The following is an 18394-nucleotide window of genomic DNA, read 5'->3' as shown; positions in this document are numbered from 1 at the left end:
GTGTGAGGTACCCATGAGAATTTGAGTGTTCAGCTATTTATTCTCGGATGCATCAGTCTCCTGAGGGTACCAAAGAATTTATCTTTCTCATACAAGTGTACCCTCTGTTTTGCCTTCCTGCCTAAGGTTGCCTTCTCTGAGTATCTGTGGCCACCTATTCATCTTGCATTCATCTGTCTAAAAGTCTTTTTTTTTCCAAGTTACACATATGTCTATCATTTGATGACAAGAGAAGTCAAATATATTTAATAAAAACAATTTCTTAGTTGGGCAAATCAGGTCTAATTATAAAAATTAATAGATAGATTGATAGAATAAAAAAAATTTCTCATTTTCTTTCCAACTTATTACCCAATTTTTCTCATGATTTCCATACCAGGCTTTCATTTTCTAAATTTAGTGAAGTCTGATGGCTGAATCAAGTCTACTAAGGCAATATCTCTGAACTACTGAGCTGAATTCCTTTGCTCTCTGCCCCAGCTGCCCCTAACCGGTTCCAATTACTTCCTGACCAAAGCCACTTGTGTCTAATAAACATGCAAGGCAGCTTGTGCGACCATTCTGCATTGTGTTTTGAAGACAGAAAGCTTCTAACTTAAAGGTACAGGATCCCAAGAAGTTAGGAGTGGAAGAGAGGAAAGAGTAATTTATTCATTCACATTTAAAAAATATAATTGAGGTCCAACAGGAAGCTTCAATATAATTGCCTTTTGAGCCAGTAAATGAAAAAAATGTTGAAAAAGAATGGTGGGGGGGGGGGGATATCCTATTCAAACAATAAAAGAATGACAGCTGCTAGCTGGCAAAACCAGATTTCAACTCAGTCGCAGTACATGGTTCCTGCAACATAATTTTGTAACTTTCAATTTGAGTCATCTTTTGTTCTCAGTTTTAGATAAATGTTCTCAGTTGGTAGATAAGTGATCATGGATAACTTCATGTTCATGGATGAACAATCTCTAAATAGATCAAGCATGTCAATCAGTGTTTTCCCCCTACACAAATGAACAACCTTTGTTCTACAGAAAGATAGAAGAACTAGGGTTGGGGGAAAAATAACTTGACTTATCCTCATCCAATACAACCAAACAAGGTGATTCAAAAAGTTAAAGTAGGAGATTGTTTTTAAGGGAATAAAAGCTAATGATCAAAACTGGGTCTCAATACAACAAGCTACTCAGTGAAAAAGTACCAAAAGGATTCTCTGGAGAAGAAAATGGTAAACCACTCTAGAATCCTTGCCAAGAAAACTTCATTGGTAACTATGGTCCATGAGGTCATGAGGAGTCAGACAGAACTGAATGACTGAACAACAACAACTACAATTCAGTGAGTAACTAGTTTGAGCCCATAACTGCTCTAAGCTGAGTTATCTATCAAAAAATAAGTATAAAGAGGGAGATTGCAATCTCCTTAGATGGATAAAACATCCACAAACAAAACCATTAAATAACAATATGAGATGGGGTAATGGAGTGGAATAAGCACTGGATTTGGATTCATTCATTCATTCTATTCCAGAAAAAAAAATGAAATATCTACATATGTATACAACACTTTGATGGCAGTTTCTGCCTTTATGGAGATAGAACCTAATAAGTTGATAAGGCCCAGAGGGAAATTTTAATATGCAATATTATTTGATATGTGCATTCAAGAGGTACAAAAAAAGAAGATTATATGAGACTAGAGGTCATTACTTCACAGGAAGATTAGGGGAAGTTTAATGGAAGAAGAAACATTGAGGTTGGGCTTTAAAGGAAGATTAGGCATTCAGCAGGGGATCTAGGCTCACATTTACGTGATTCTGTCTCTTACTGCCTTGATGACTCTGGGCAAGTCATTTCTCCTGTCTAAGATTCAAACAAGAAGAACTTGAAGGTCCCTTTTATCTCTACATCCTATGATCCTAAGAATATGCACCATTAAAGAGTGATGTAGATAATAAGTTTGAAGCACCTAAGAGGAAACAGAAGCAACTGGTGGCTGGAGATATTCACAAATTTAGAGTGAGGAGGAAGCTTACAGGACATGATGCCTAACTCCTTTCACTAATAAGAAAAATGAGGTACAGACAGGTTGTAACTTGGCCAAACTCATATAATTGGTAAATTACAGAGATGGAATGTGAATCTAGGTCTCCTGATTCCAAATCTACTGTTTTCCTGCACCAAGATGAGCTTGAGATGAAGCCTTCCAATTGAAAGTGGGATTTCAGCTGGACTTTGAAGGAGTATTAAGTACCATCCAAATAGCCCCTCTATAGCAAGGGAAATGAACCTCTTTTTCATAGGAGAGATGTTTGTTTTGCAAAGGACTGACTATTTGCTTTAAGGCCCAGAGGTAATTTTATGCAAATGAACCAGGGCTCAGAAAGGAATGGGGCAACTTGGGTTCTTCATTAATTAAAAAAAAAGTCTCTGGAGAAATAAAAACATGGAATTAATAGTTTCTACTTTGGCTACAAAAACGGTATTGTTGTAGGTTCAAACAGAAGGTCTAGTACTCTTCTGAAAAAAGTTGCACAGAAGGTCAGGCCCTGCATGGGTCCATCCTCTCCTCTGCCTATTCTACCATGGATCTCTCCCAACCCTTAGGGCACCAATAAAACTGTCTTAGCCTGTCTATATAGCAAAAGGGAGGTGTCCAGGCCCCAAGAACTTCTCCAAAATGAATTTCCACATGGAATACAAGTTCTGCAAGAATAGAGCTTTTTTTCATTTTTCCCATTGTATCCCCCAGTGCCTAGCACAGTGCTGGATATATAGAAGGAGCTTAATAAATATTTATTGATTCATTACAGGGCAGTGGCATACGTAGAAATGAAGAAAGCTAGATTCTAAATCTCCTTATCAATTAAGCAACTTGATGGCAAAGACTCCTCAAATGTGGGCACCATCAGGAACTTTTCTACTACTATTTGATTCTTAACAATAACTAGTCACTGACCTTTTGGACAAGGGGACAATAACATCAAAACAAGAAATATTTGCTCCATATGTACAGAATCAGAAAATGCTCGAAATTGTCGATGTTACAAATGGTATTACTTCAATACCTTTTCCCATTCTACTTTCTTACAGACCAAAAAAAAACAAAACAAAACAAAACTGAGACCTAGGAAGGGCAATTCATCTTTGGCCAGATATCTACTCAAGGTAGCTAGATATAGAATTCCAAGGCCTAGAGTCAGGAAGACTTGAATTCAAATCCATCCTCAGACTCTTGGTAGGTAGATGGACAAGTCGTTGGCCTTAGTTTCTTTATCTGAAAATGAACTGGAGAAGGAAATGGCAAACCACTCCAGTGTCTTTGCCAAGAAACCTCAAATGGCATCATGAAGAGTCAGACACATCTGCAAAGACTGAACACAAAAAATATGTTGGGACTCACTGTCCCTAGTCTAGGATAGGGAATTTATCTTCTGGTTTCTAATCCAGAGCTGTTTCCATTATATTAGGTTACCCATTAGAAACATTTTTCCCCTGTAAGGCCATTCCTACTCTGTAGGATGATTTGTCATTTTAAGTATAAGAGAATGAAAAAAGTGAAACTTCCCAATCACTCTAAGTGGGACTAGATGGGAGACACAGTTCAAGAAATACAAAACTGAGGAAAAAGAGAAATCCTCTGGGGAGAAAAAAAAATAAAAGAAGAAAACCAGCATCTTACAGAGAAATGATAGTGAGAGCTGCATCCAAATAGGGAATAGGCTAAAGGGTCCTGGGGAGAAAGAAGCTTACACTCACAGGGATTCAAAGAATCCATGTGATGCCTCCCTAAAGATTTGAGTCGATAGATGCTCCCAGCCAAGGGATGAGTATATATTTATCTCGCTGTGTGTGTCTGTTTGCATTTGATGAAAGAAAAGTGCTTCAGGCAGAGGTTGAACAAGATGACCACAGAGACAAAACAGAGAAGGCTAGGAATTCTCAGAGAAGCATTGGGACACAAACATCTGACATACATATGTATACACATACATATGTGTGTGCATATGTGTGTGTCTGGGGGGATAAGGTCAAAGGAAATGGACCCTGAGAAATCCAGAAAACTAGGGGGAAACTAGAGGTGTGCAGGAGCCAGCTCAAAGCATTTCAAGAGACCCTATTGTTAACATTTCTGTGTGAGCATTTATACCTTAGAAATTGGCAAGTGCTATACATCAGGGCTTAATTTATTGTTTTGTTAATTGTCCAGACTTAAGAAAGTGATAGAGAAAATGCCAATGATACAGATTAAATTTAAAAGTGTTTCATGCATAGATCTCTCCCCCCCCCCCAGTGACAAGTGTTAAACATTTACTAACACACCCAAGGAAACAACTGAAAACCAGAAGGAGGTATGGTTGTACAACACCAAAAGGAAGAGAAATGTGTCTCTCTGGTTCCTACTGATCAGTCGTGGCTCTCGACTAGGTCTTAATCATCTCCTAGCCCCCATGAATGCAATAATCCCCTAATGGTTTCCATACTTCCTGCCTTTTTCCTTTCAACCTAACCTGCACACCACGACCACCTGAGTCTTCCTAAAATCTGACTTGACCCACCTCACTATCCTGCTCAAGAACTTTCAGTGATTCCCCAGCCTTATTCCCCTACATGCTACACTCATTACCACATTCCTATAAATTGGTGACAGAGGCAGGCCTAGAACCAATCATTTTCATCTAACACATGGCCATATTTCTATAGGCTCCCACGGAATCTTTGCAGCTTCTGACCCATCTCAAACCAGAATAGGCTATGATATGACTGCCAACCGAACTCTCAAGATAAATTAGATCCATTTGAAAGCCTCTCTGGACCCTGCTGGCACTGCCCAGATTTCTGATGTCAAAATGTCAGTAAAGTGACTTCTGAGTTTTTGCAGTATTATACTTTGCATTATTTGTATTAATACTTTGGCAAGCATTCCAGGGGATTCAGGGAGAAGACTTCTATAAATGAAGGTGGCTTGAAGTGTCTTGGAATATTTCATCATCTACCCCAAGAAGGTCTAACACTAACTAGTCTCCTAGGAGGTAACCAAATCCACAGAGTCTAAAACTGAATTTATGAAAAGTACCTTATCTGGAGACTGATTCAGAGAAGAGTCGTGTAGATACAATAATCAGGAGAACAGCATTCAAAAACTGCCTTCTGTGACCCTTGAGAAGTCACTTAACCTACTTGAATCTTAGTTTCCTCATCTGTAAAATTTGAGAGTGGGACTATGTGTCCTCTGTGGTCCCTCTAGTGCTAGAGCTAGAATGTTTTGACTTCTTGAAGTATCTTTTTATGTTATGGGTTTTGAGCCCTTGAAGCCCCTCCATGTTTTTAGTCATTAAGTCTTGAGTTCAATTCCATATTTAGACACTACTTGCATGACCCTGTTCAAACTTCTTAACCTGCCTCAGTTTCTTTAATTGTAAAATGAGGATAATAATAGCTCTACCTCACAGGGTAGTTGTGAGGATCAAATGAGGTCATATTGTAAAGTATTTAGAACAGGCCTGGCACAAAATAGAAATTTTATAAATTCTTGTTTCCTTCCTTCACCAGTTCTTACCAAAAGATTTTAACATTGTCATTTATAACTGAGTATGAATATTTGTAAAATCCACCTTCAACAGGAAGTCTTTTTGATCCCCCTTAATTCTAGTGCCTTTTCTCTTTCAATTAAATTATTTCTGCTTTATCCTCAGTACTTATTTGTTTGCAAATTTTCTTCCCCATCAGAGTGTGAGCTCCTAGAGTTTTCTGTCTTCCTTTGTATCCCTAGCACTTAGTACAGTATTTGACACCTAGAAGCCACTTCATGAGTATTTATTGACTGATTTTTAGAAAAAGAGGAAGGTCAGCTACAGATCATGGAGGAAGAAGAAAAAATGACAAAAAGACTAAGATGAGGGCTGCACTGACATCTCTGAATTTTTTTCTTAAACCTAGAGAAGGATGGCCAGCACAATAATTCTTTAGTTACTCTCTGGAATATTCAAAGAAAGACAAGGACAAGAGCTGCAAAGGATGAGGAGGAGGCATGGATGGATGGCAAAGGCACCATTGAAGGGAATAGATGTGATCAGAGATCTGTTACAGTACTGACTCAAATGAATGGAAGTCACTGTGTCTCTCTCCCAATCCCAAGAGATTGATCAGTCATCTCTAACTAGAATAAAAGACTTTGTCCTTTGGCTAAATAATTTCTGATTCTGAGCAACAAGTGTGTATATGTGTGGATATGGGGTGTATGGGGGAGCAGCAAATATTTTTCTGGGCAAAAGGCACTTCTTGAAAAATATAAGATCATCACTTCCTCCTCCCTTCTCTGCATTCCCTTTCTCCCATCTCTTTCCCCTACCAACCACCTATAGTTAAGTATAAATCTGTTTGAAGCACAGAAAGAAAAAAAAAAAGGCAGATTGAAAAACACAGTAAGAATCAAGCCCCAAAGGACCCAATAGCTTATGTGAGAAGCTTCCAGGAAGCTCTAAAGAAAAACATACCTTTACTCCTTTAATGGACAGAATTGGGAGAACATATATGGCCTGTCAATCAACCAAGAGATATGTCATTTATATTTCTAGAGTCTTCTTTTAATTGAATCAAAGCAACAGCAAATCATTTGTAACTTTGGTTGTCTCTAAGTACTGTGGAATCACAGACTGAGAACTGGAAGGGCAGAGCTTATTTTAACCCATACCCTCATTTTATAAATGAGGCCCAAGAAGGTTAAAACTTGCCCAAGTTAATAGCACACAATCAGATTTTGAACTCAGGTCCTATAACCAACTCTAAATTCAGTAATGACACTACAGTAAGTTGTCCATTTTAACAAAATTAACGAATCAATTCTGTCCCTGAAAAAAAAAAAACAATCTTTTTTTGAGGAGTTGGCTTTAGAACTGATTGATTATAAGCCTGAACCTCATGAGTCAATCAGGGCTATGGGGTATAAACAAGTCTCTGTGCAAAAGACCAATATGTTATGGATCTGAGTCTAAAGAAAGGTTGTAGGAGGAAAAAAACATGCTTTCAACTGTTTAAAGAAACCCTGCTCTCCCTATATGAAGAAGTAACATTCTGAAATTTTATAGAAAAATAAAATTTGACCTTTTAATTCATAAATATCAGTTAATATTTCTACCTTTTCAAGATTCAATATAGTTCCAGCTCACCTCCTCCAGTTTTGCTTTGTTTTGCTTTGTTTTCAAATTCATATTTTCAAAGCATACCGATGAAAAATGTCTAATGGTAACACTGGGCCTATTGCCTAAGCAAACTCACACAGAAAAGGCTCTAAATACTCTCCAAGTAGACTTGTTAACAATGTTAGAGAAACCAGATCAGCAGCTCACCCACCCCACTGACAACCCTATCAACTGTTTCTAGGCTTTACCTTCCCAAGGAATCAGAAAATTCAGGGACAGAAAGAAGAGAAAAAAGTCAGATTGAAAAGCACAATAAGATTCAAACCCCAAAGGACCCTATAGCATGTGTGAGAAGCTCTTGCCCTGATGCTGACTCAATCCAGCATTTTGCACTAAGTTCCTGATGTTCCTCCTTCCCTTCAGTCCCTGCTAAGTGCGGATGCCCTCATTTGTCTGGTCACACATCAGAATGAGCACAATGTACTGCAGATAAGGGAGTTCATCCTAGATTCAATTAAGATGCACCAGCACCTAGAGGAGGGCGCCCAGCTCCATGGGTGTGATTGGTTTGGCTGAAGGCTGGCATATGCGAATGTATGCCACGCAGCACTTGTTGGCACTTGTCATCATTGGAATCAGTCCCAAGGCATGGATTCCAAGGGGCAGCCTGTGGTACTCTGAGGCATTCCAACAGGCAGAACGGAATCCTGGGGGCAATTCTTTTGGCTTTAAGGAAGGTAGGAGAAGTGCTCTACTAAATCACAATTAATCCTTTTATTTTGGGGGGACATAAAACTAGGATTTCTTTATCCACAACTGTCTGGTGTGCAGCTATTCAAATCCTTCCATTCCAGTCAAGAATGAAGAGAAATAGATGGAGTCATTTATTTGTAAGATCTCTACCTTCCCCACAGCAGTATGTAACTTAATAGATATTACTACAAAGTAGTTTTGCCTTCTTTCCCAGTCAGTGGTACACGTTGCCATTATCATGAAATCAAGTCCAAAGCAGGTATGCACTTTATCTTTATTTTATATTATTTTGAAATCCTTACCTTCCACCTTAGAATCAATAGTGTTTATTGTTTCCAAGGCAGAAGAGTGGTAAGGGCTGGGCAATGGGGGGCTAAGTGACTTTCCCAGGGTCACATAGCCAGGAAGGGTGGAGAACAGATTTGCACCCAGGACCTTCCATCTCTAGGCCTGACTCTCAATCCACTGAGCAACCCAGCCTTCCCATACCCAATATGCCCTATAAAAAGACCTTGTATGAAGACATTTAAGATTCTAGAAAGTTCTCCAAATGGTTGAGACACCCTTTATTTGTGTGTGTGTGTGTGTGTTTTAAATACACAATCAAAAAATGTTCAAAAAGACCAGATAAAAGAGGGGAAAAAAAAACACCCTTAAGTTGTAGACATGAAGTCATCATCCTCAAGGGTCCTTTGTATTCACAAAAGTTAAAGATTCTTCTATTCCAGTTCTCTAAGAACTGAAAATGCAAAATCTAGTAACAATCTCAAATATTGGAAATACAAGGTTCATAATGAAGAAATAAGTGATTTTTAACTAAGAGGAAGGATCAATATTATTAAGAGCTACCAAGAAAGAACCAATGAGGTCAAGATTGCTTAGAGGTATTCCCCAAACTTTAAAAAAGGAAACAGACTCCCCAGAACGTAACTGAGTCAGACACATCTCTTCTAGTATCTTCAATCACTAGAGAAAAAGGACTCCAAGTACAGGTAGAGAAGGGCAGAGAGTGAGCTCTTGACCTACACAGTACTTTAAATCTCTGACAGAAAGGCTTATTTCAAATACACTGACACCACAAAGTTAGGAATGGATGGCAATAAAAATTATTTGTCATATGAGATAACTTTCTGGTAAGGGGGAGAGAGGATGCTAGGGGAAACAGGTGATATAAAAACAAAGATGTTATTTTAAAAGTATTTTAAAAAGAAATGGATGGCTATCTTGGCTCATATGGCTATGCTATCATGAGTATTGTCTACTCACAGATATCCTCCTATCGCCTACAGTTCCATGCTCAGCAAAGTAAAAACTCTATTAAGTGGAATCTTCCTAATTGAAACTATCCAACCTAGGCTTCTTTCATGTGCTGAACATTAAGGGAAAACAAGCAAATGAATGCATACCAAGAATTTAGTTTAAAAACCCAAGTTCAAGTTATAGCCTAGAGTCAGAACATTAGGCGACTCAGTGGACCATCCTACTTTCTCATTATATCTATCTTAATTCCTAGAAATCATCACCTTGATGTTCAAAAAGAATGATCTAAGACCCTGAAAGATCATTTATCAAATACATAATTATATTTACCAGATTAAACTTAGTCAGGAAAAAAATTATTAAGGCAGTAGACATGATGTTATAGATTGTTGCCCAGAAAATCTTTAGGCTGATTCTCAATAATAAAGATCAAAATCAACTCAGTTAACCAGAAAAAATCAGTTCTCCAGAACAGAACTCCATCACGCCAGCCTCACAGTGAATTAAATATTCTGGTGAACAGAAATTTCCCAGTTTCTTTGTCTAAATTCTGACCATTCTATCAGAAGAAGCCCTTCACACTTCCAGTTGCAATCAAAGACATATTACATGAGGCTAACTTAGTTGTTGTATGTGGGGCAGAAACTCTGTTATCAGACCTTCTGATATCAGGGTGACAGTGCCATTAGATCTTTGTTTTTCAAGGAAAAAGTTGGGTGAGAAATACATAGGAAGTCAAACCAAGTGAGAACTCATTTCTTTCCCTTTAGGGCCTTATAAAACTAGGTCTTAACTGCACAAACTCCGAAGTTTCCATTCAAAGGAGCATAAACAATGGCGGGCCAGATTTGGGAAAATATAGAAGCAGAAGATACAGATGGGCCCTTACCTTTTTTTTTGAGTGGCTTCTCTCCTCATCCTTGGCAGCTTTGCTATTTTTCCCAGCACGAGAAAGCTTCTGGTCCCCAGACTGCTTGATGGTGATCTTAATCTCAGGTGGGCAAATATAGTTCTCCAGGTTCTTGGGTGGCTTCTTAGCCCTCTTAGTGGTCTGGATCTTAAGTTTCAGGCTCCCCTCTGTAAAGTTAGCCTCCTTGATAGAAAACTCCTGTTCTTCCAGGCCATCTCCTGCCACCCACTTCTCGCTGTCAGCATTAGAGTTGGAATCCACATCACGTCCAGAGCACAGCTCATCCTCTTCCTCCGGCTCCATCCGCTCTCCCCCTACTGGGATCCCTTTCCCAACTCCTGGTGCAGGGAGCAAAGATTCCCCAGGACAACCAGAAGTGCCTGGGGTCTTGGCTGAGGTGACAGACAGGAACTCGTTCTCACCCCCCCTTTGACGGGAGCTGCTTAAAATCTCCCTGGACTCCATGACAATCCAAACAGCCCCACAGGAGTTCTCAGGAGGGGGAAGGGGAAGGGGAAGGGGGAGGGAAGGCCCAGGAACAGAACTGTCCGGCTTCTGTGTTCAGAGTCCCAGAGGTCCAGACACGTCAAGATGTTTAGAAGTGATCAGATCTACAACTGAGAAACAGAGATAAAAAGTCAGTATATATATCAAGTATGATATACCAAGACCTTTCCAGAAAGAACAGACCTACCCCATCCCACCTAAGCAAAGCCTTAGAAAACAGATTTAGGGAAGCTCTACTGAATCCTCCACACCTCCAGAGAAGCCCGGAGGAGTGAGGGAAGCAAAGAACAAATTTTGATTTTTACTGATTTCCTGACTGCCAGGAGATTCAAAGGGAAGGTGGGAGGAGTTGATGTCCCAAGGTGGAGGATTCCTTGCTTGGCATTGAAATTGATGTTGCCACAGCTGAAACTCCAACCTCCACAAAAGAGAAGGTTGAAGTGATCTTTAAGTGTAACAGGGTTAATGTAAGTATTTATGTGGTTCAATCCTTCCAACACTACCCCCTGACCTTCAGCAAACTGTGCACAGGCTGGTTAACTGAGCTCTACCTCCCCTTCTCAAAAGCTATTCCATTTGGAGGAAGAACATTCTACCTGACCTTTTCCCCTTCCTCCTTGAAAGCAATGTAAAGTTTAGATTTTAGGCTAGAAAAGAGAGAGAAAAAAAAAGAGTTCAGTGTGAAATTGTTGACCATATAGTACAGCGGTTGATTTTTTTATTGGAATACGTTGCAAATATTCCATTTTTAAAAAGAAAGGCATCTATTCATTGCAGTACTTAGACACAAATAACTATATTTATTTAACTCTTCCCTCCTTCCCTAAATAAAGCCATACTACATATAAACAACCCAGTGCTAAAGACAGTTACCCAGAATTTCTCTTCTCTCATTTGCTCCAGAGACAGAGAGAGAGAGAGAGAGAGAGAGAGAGAGAGAGAGAGAGAGAGAGAGAGAGAGAGAGAGAGAGAGAGAGAGAGATTTTTTTTTAATTGGGGTATCGTCCAAACCAAAAATGGTTCTGCTAAATCATATATTTCCCTAATCCAATATCTTGGCCTTCGCTTTTTTACCCACCCATAATTTTGGAAACTCCCCCCAACCCCAATTCAAAATTTTACTCAGCAGAGGTTTTAGAAAGCCACAAGGCTAGAAAAGACCTCAAGATTTGTAAATCTCCCCACCTGAGAGTCTGGTCACATCTAAACTATCTTAGAAAAGAGCAAAGATTGAGCTTTCACTCTTACCTCATGAGTTTCTTAGGCTTTAAGGCTTAGGCTAAAAATTTGCCTGGAAAAGACTGAACACTAAGGGAAATGCATAATTATGCCTGAAAAGCATCCATGCACTGAAAATCTGAGGAAAGATATTCAGCTTCCACCCATCCCCCACACTAGTAGTAGGTAACTAGGAAAACTCATCTTCATGAATTCAAATCTGGTCTCAGATACTTAGTAGCCGCGTGACCCTGGGCAAGTCCCTTAACACTATTTGCCTTAGTTTCCTCATCTGTAAAATAAATTGGAGACAGAATGTCAAACCACGTCAATATATTTGCCAAGGAAACCCCAAATGGAGTCATGAAGAGTCTGACATGACTGAAACAACTGAAATATGAAAAACTCTTAGCAGACACTTTTGTGCGTGGGTCTTATGGGGATATCAGATAGGAAAGCTTCCTTGGTCATCATTACCCAAATTCTACAGTGATGTCAAAATGCTTCCTGGCTCCTAGAAATATCTTGGCTTGACAAAAAGGCATACATAGTCTTCGTACCAATCACTACAAGGAATGGTCAAGTCTATGAACAAAATTATCTATAAGTTTAATAGGATGCTGCCCTGAGAGGGTGGGAGTTCCCTAACTTGGAATTATTCAAGCTAAAATTGGTATGAAATCTCTTAGAAATGAGGTGTAGAGGAATGGTGTAAAGCTCAAAGGTTACTAAATCATACAAAAGGATCACCACAGGCCAGATATTGAGTTAGACAACCACACATTAACATTATCTATTCCCTATTCTATTTTTACTTTGTTAAATACTTCTTTTTTTTCTTTTATAAAAACCCTTACCTTCCTTCTTGGAGTCAATACTGTGTATTGGCTCCAAGGCAGAAGAATTGGTAAGGGCTAGGCAATGGGGGTCAAGTGACTTGCCCAGGGTCACAGAGCTGGGAAGTGTCTGAGGCCAGATTTGAACCTAGGACCGCCCATCTCTAGGCCTGGCTCTCAATCCACTGAGCGACCCAGCTGCCCCCTGTTAAATACTTCTGTTACATTATAATCCAGTTCAGTTCCACTCTGGAGTACTGCGGGTAGTGTGAAGCTTTTGTTGTAGTGGATTCCTGCCTTGGTTGCAAGGTAGAATTAGATGGTGGTTCAGGGCTCTTCCAACTCTTGGATGCTATGAATCTATGATTTCCAAGCTCATTCACATTTAAGGACTTTTCCAATCTCATCTATAATTTCTATCTGACCCCAGGGATAGTATCATCTGAAAGACATTATTTTCATGTGTGGGGTTTTCTAAGGCATCTTCTACCAATTTCACAAAAGTCTCAAAGCCACATCTAAATTCCTGGAGCTTCCTATAATGTCATGGTTAGTGTCTATATGAGAGCGGACTATGGGCAATCCCTGGAAACTAAATCAATATAGGATTTAAGATATTACACACCACATTGCACAATGTTATAGCAGGTTTTCCACATGCAAGTGGTTTCCACTTTAAGAGTATTTAAAAGAGGGACAGCTAGGTGGCTAAGCATATAGTGTACCAGACCTAGAGATGGGAGGTCCTGGGTTCAAATTTGCCCTCAGACACTTCCTAGCTGTTGTCTCTGGGCAAGTCACTTCGCCCCATTGCTTGCTGTTCCTCTTCTGCCTTGGAACCCATACTTAGCACAGTTCCAGAAGGTAAGGGTTTAAACATAATGATATTCAAAACAATAGAAATCTAAAGACCATAAAATGAATGAATTGGGTGGAATGGGCTGGGTCTTCACTGAAAATTGGATATTGAATAAGGGTGACTTGAATCAAGGTGATGCCATCATAAATTGAACTGTTCAGTGACAGCCTTGGTGGACAGGATAGAGCTAGGTCCTGAGCCTAGAAGACCAGGATTCCAAGTCTCACTCAACATATACTGACTACATGACCTGGACAAGTCATTTGAAATTTTGGTACCCCATATAATTTCTTAAAAGTGTAAGCTTCAGAACAAACATTTTTTCTTTTCTTTTTTAATCCTTGCCTTCCATCTTAGAATCAATACTGTGTATTGGTTCCCAGGCAGAAGATCAATAAGAGCTAGGCTGTGGAAGTTAAGTGAATTGTCTAGGGCCATACAGCTAGGAGGTGTCTGAGACCAGATCTGAACCCAGAACATCCCATCTCCAGGTCTGGCTCTCAATCTATTGAGACACCTAGCTGCCCCCAGAGCAAACATTATTGTAAAGAAAATGTTCTCATTCAAGTGTTCCCTTTAAGAATTAAATCACAGATCCAGGAAGGAAGGAAGGAAGGAAGGAAGGAAGGAAGGAAGGAAGGAAGGAAGGAAGGAAGGAAGGAAGGAAGGAAGGAAGGAAGGAAGGAAGGAAGGAAGGAAGGAAGGAAGGAAGGAAGGAAGGAAGGAAGGAAGGAAGGAAGGAAGGAAGGAAGGGAGGGAGGGAGGGAGAGAAGGAGGGAGGAAGGGAGGGAGGAAAGAAAGTTGTAGTTGAGCCATTTCAGTTGTTTCTGACTCTTCATGACCTCATTTGAGGTTTTCTTTGCAAATATATTGGAGCAGTTTGCTATTTCCTTCTCCAGCTCATTTTACAGATGAGGAACTGAGGCAAACAGGCTTAAGTGGCTGATCCATGGTACCAAGGAACCACTTACAGCTAGTAAGTGTTTGAGGCCAGATTTTAATTTATGACTATAGGTCTTCCTGACTCCAGGCCCAACAGGCTACCCACTTTGTCTAAAGGGCTAATAGAGTCAAAAAGGCTTTGTGTTCAAATTCTGCCTTTGATACATACAAACTATGTATACATGGGCAGACCATGATCTCTCAGAGCCCCAAGGCAACAAAATTTACAACTTTAAGTTATAGGGAGAAGCTGGGTGGCTCAGTGGATTGAGAAGCAGACCAAGAGATGGGAGGTCCTGGGTTCAAATCTGGCCTCAGACACTTCCTAGCTGTGACCCTGGGTAAGTCACTTAACCCTCATTGCCTAGCCCTTACCACTCTTCTGCCTTGGAACCAATACACAGTATTGATTCTAAGATGGAAGGTAAGTCTAAAAGAAAAATTTAAGTTACAGGCAAGGAATCCCCCCATACCAATAAGACCAGAAATCTACAACAACCAAAATGAAGCAATACCAAATTCACAGCTCACTAACTACCAGGAGGCTGTAATTCATCATCATTTTAAATGTCTTCACTGTCCCTCTATAAGTTCATTGCCAACTCTTAGCTTCACCTAATGCTGCTTTCTCAGATTCTCTACCCTTGCCATAGCCTACCCAAAGCTCATATCCCTCCCAATCTTGGAGAAGGTCTCTTTCCTATTTCCTGTTTCAATTTTGACAATTGATTATTACTAACCCTTCATTTCTCTTCCACTATTTTAGGAACCTGGATCTTGTCTTACCACCTGACTCCCAATAAATTCCTTCACAGTCGGGGAACATGTCTTCTACCTGTGTGTAGCACACAGCCCTCAATACATTGCTAGGCCCATGTAGATACCCACCATTTTAAACCCTTACTTTCCATCTTAGAATCAATAATTGTATTGGTTCCAAGGCAGAAGCATGATAACTATGCAATGGGGGTTAAGTGAGTCACGCATCCAAAAAGTGTCCAAGGCCAGTTTGAAACCAGGACCTCCCATCTCTAGTGGGGCTCTTAATCCACTGGGCTCCTAGCTGTCCTCCACTATGCAGTCAGTTTTAAAATTGAATTTAAATTTAAATTTTAAAATTGAAGTCAATTTGCCTCTTATCAGCTGCTGAGAAGACTCCAAATCAACATAGAGTGGACACAGAGCAATAACCTGGGTTTCCTCTGCTCAGCTGCCTCAGTCGCTTGCACACACACACACACACACACACACACACACACACACACACACACACATCTCCAAACAAAGAAACCTAACTTGTCTGTTCACTTACGTTGTAGTAGTACATGGCGCTCCTGACCCTCCTCGGCTGGCCCTTTCCCCAGTGTTTCCCTGATGGGCCAAGTTCCCAATTCCAGCCTCTTAGCCAATGTCTATCAAGTCATGGGAAGAAGCTTCCACATCCAGATGTGATGCCATACACCCATCCTGTAAAGGCACACATCTATGTATATGCATGGACAAATGCACACACATGCACAGGAATATCCACACAAGGTAGAAATCTTTTTCCTTGTCACATTCCAATAGTCAGTTACTTCTTCTCGGAGAGAGAACACAATGGACATGCTGCACTTTTCTCCTGCCTGGATTTAAAGAAAGGTTAGCCCTTTCTAGAGTGGTCGGTCAGGGAACCCTGGAAGTTGAGGGCGGTGGCTTCTTAGGGCTTCTGACATCCTTTGGAATAAATGATGGAGAGCTCAAGGAGTTTAGGGATGGGAAAAGGGAGAAAAGATTTATAGGATGTGGAGCTGGAAGAGACCTTAGAACTCAGCTAGCTCAATCCTTTCCTTTCCCAGGAAACGGAGGCACAGGCAAGTTAAAGCCCTGTGCTCAAACAATAAGTAGCATCGATTCAAACCTAGGTCCTCATGACTCCTGCATTCTCTCTTTTCTCACCATTCCTATGGCATCTCACTAGCTGCATGGTGATGAGGGGCTGGTGGTTCTCTAAGGGGACGGACTAGAAAACTATGAATGATGTTCCTGAGTGTGTGTGAACTGTGTTCTACTAAAGCATGGCCAAATTGGGCTCCCAAACTAAAGGGATTCTGAACAGCAGTTTCAAAATATCCCCAGGCAAATGACAGCCAATATTTATGTAGCACTTAAAGTCTTATAAAGTACTTTTTATATCAGTGACTTAGAAAATTATCACAACAAACTCATGAGATTAGACTTTACCACTATTAACATTTTATGTTTGAAGAAATAATGGCTGAGAGAGGATAATGACATCCAAAATTGTACAGTTCATCTGTAAAGCAAGATTCAAGCCTGGGTTCAATGGTTTATACTCTATGCCATACCACCTCCAAAGGCAAAAAGAATAGCCCCAGAGTCCAGGGTACTTCTATTAGCTCTGCATCCTTTTCCCCACATCCACTCATACCTACTCATCCTTTCCTTTCCATTCCTAAAACTATAACTATCCAAGGCCTCCTTATTTTATATCTCAGCTAGAAAAGTAGGACAGCATTGTAGCAAAAACTAAACTAGAAATCAGGAGACCTAGCTTCTAGTCTACCACTCATTTGGGTAATTCACTTGCCTTTTTGAAACTCCTGTGTCTCTATAAAATGAGGACAGTAATATAGGTAGGACCCCTATCCTGCCTTTCTTTCATTATCCCTGTGGGAGTCAAAGGAAAGAATGCATAGAAAGCATTTTAAAAACAAGAGGATCATAGATAAAAGTGAAGTATCTTTATTGTTTTCTATAACTGTCTCTTAGGATTATAAAATTATAGCCCTATGGCAAAGTGGAAAGAAATTGAATCAGAGGACCTCCGTTCAAATTCTGTCTCTCATCACTGGTTTGACCCAGTTACATAACTTCCACAGACAGCAAAATGAAGGGATTGAACTCCATGGTTTCTTGAAAATCCTTTCACCTCTTTAGGATTCTCCTGCCTACACTGTTATCCAATAAGAACAACAGCTAGTATTCACAAAGTACTTTTTGGTTTGCAAAGCATTTGACACATATCTCATTTTATCCACAAAACAAATCTCTGAGGTAGGGACTATTGTTATCTCTATGTTACAGATAAGAAAACTGAGGAAGATAAATGTTAAGTGACTTTCCAAAGATCACACATCTCATAAGACAGAATTCCTGACTTCAGATTCAGTGCTTAGTCCACTGGGCCAAATCATACAAGGTTAGGGCAGGAAGACTCCTCTTTTTAAGTTCAAATTTGGCCTCAGACATTTACTAGCTGTGTGATCCTGGGCAAGTCGCTTAACCCTATTTACCTCAGTTTCCTCATCTGTAAAATGAGCTGGAGAAGGAAATCACAAACTACTCTGTTTTCTTTGCCAAGAAAGGTTTCTTTGCCAAGAAAACCTCAGATGAGACCACAGAATAGGACAAGACTGAAAAAAGACTGAACAACAAATAGCACCAGATTAATCTTCCTAAAATGCCACCTTCATCATGTCATACCCTTCCAAATTATTCAATGGCTTCATGTTTCCCATTCAATTAGACCCAAGCATGCCCAACTAGATTTATCAAGACATCATCCTAATGTTGCCCCACTATACTGATAATTTTTCTTTTTTTTTTTTTGCTTCTCTTAATCATATTCCTTCTGTTCTATTCAGGTCAGTTTTCTTACTGTCCCACAAATATACTTTCCTTTTTCTTGTATCCAAGACACAGAATAACAGACTGCTAGCTTTGGAGTCAAGAAAACCTTTATTCAAGTCCTGTCTGACAAATAACTGACTTTGCAACAATGAACAAGTCATTTAACTTGTCAGTGTCCCCCAGAAACTCTTGAAGATTCTAAGCTACAAAGGAGTTGCTAATCTGAATCTGTGGAGGGATTTCCACACCAGGAATTTTCCAGATCAATAAAATGGTCCCTTCCAACTCTTGATCTCTTTTGTTAAAGAAATCACAAGTTCCAACCAGGCCTATTTTCATTCTTT

The 18394-nt window shown here is 39.9% G+C and overlaps 1 protein-coding gene across 2 annotated transcripts in view; it reads right to left on the bottom strand.

The window, feature by feature from the left end:
- The window catches only part of SETBP1 (SET binding protein 1), a 474204-nt gene that overhangs the window by 441576 nt on the left and 14234 nt on the right, over positions 1-18394 (bottom strand). For both annotated transcript variants that reach the window (XM_056824366.1, XM_056824367.1), the window contains exon 2: positions 10035-10672. In XM_056824366.1, the coding sequence (XP_056680344.1) occupies positions 10035-10520 (486 nt within the window). In that variant the 5' untranslated portion in view covers positions 10521-10672. The remainder of the gene's footprint in view (positions 1-10034; positions 10673-18394) is intronic.

Source organism: Monodelphis domestica, chromosome 3 (genome assembly GCF_027887165.1).
Source record: "Monodelphis domestica isolate mMonDom1 chromosome 3, mMonDom1.pri, whole genome shotgun sequence".
In the NCBI taxonomy this organism is placed as follows: Eukaryota; Metazoa; Chordata; class Mammalia; order Didelphimorphia; family Didelphidae; genus Monodelphis; species Monodelphis domestica.
Note: the sequence above shows the minus strand (reverse complement) of the source record. Positions and strands in the feature narration are given on the sequence as shown.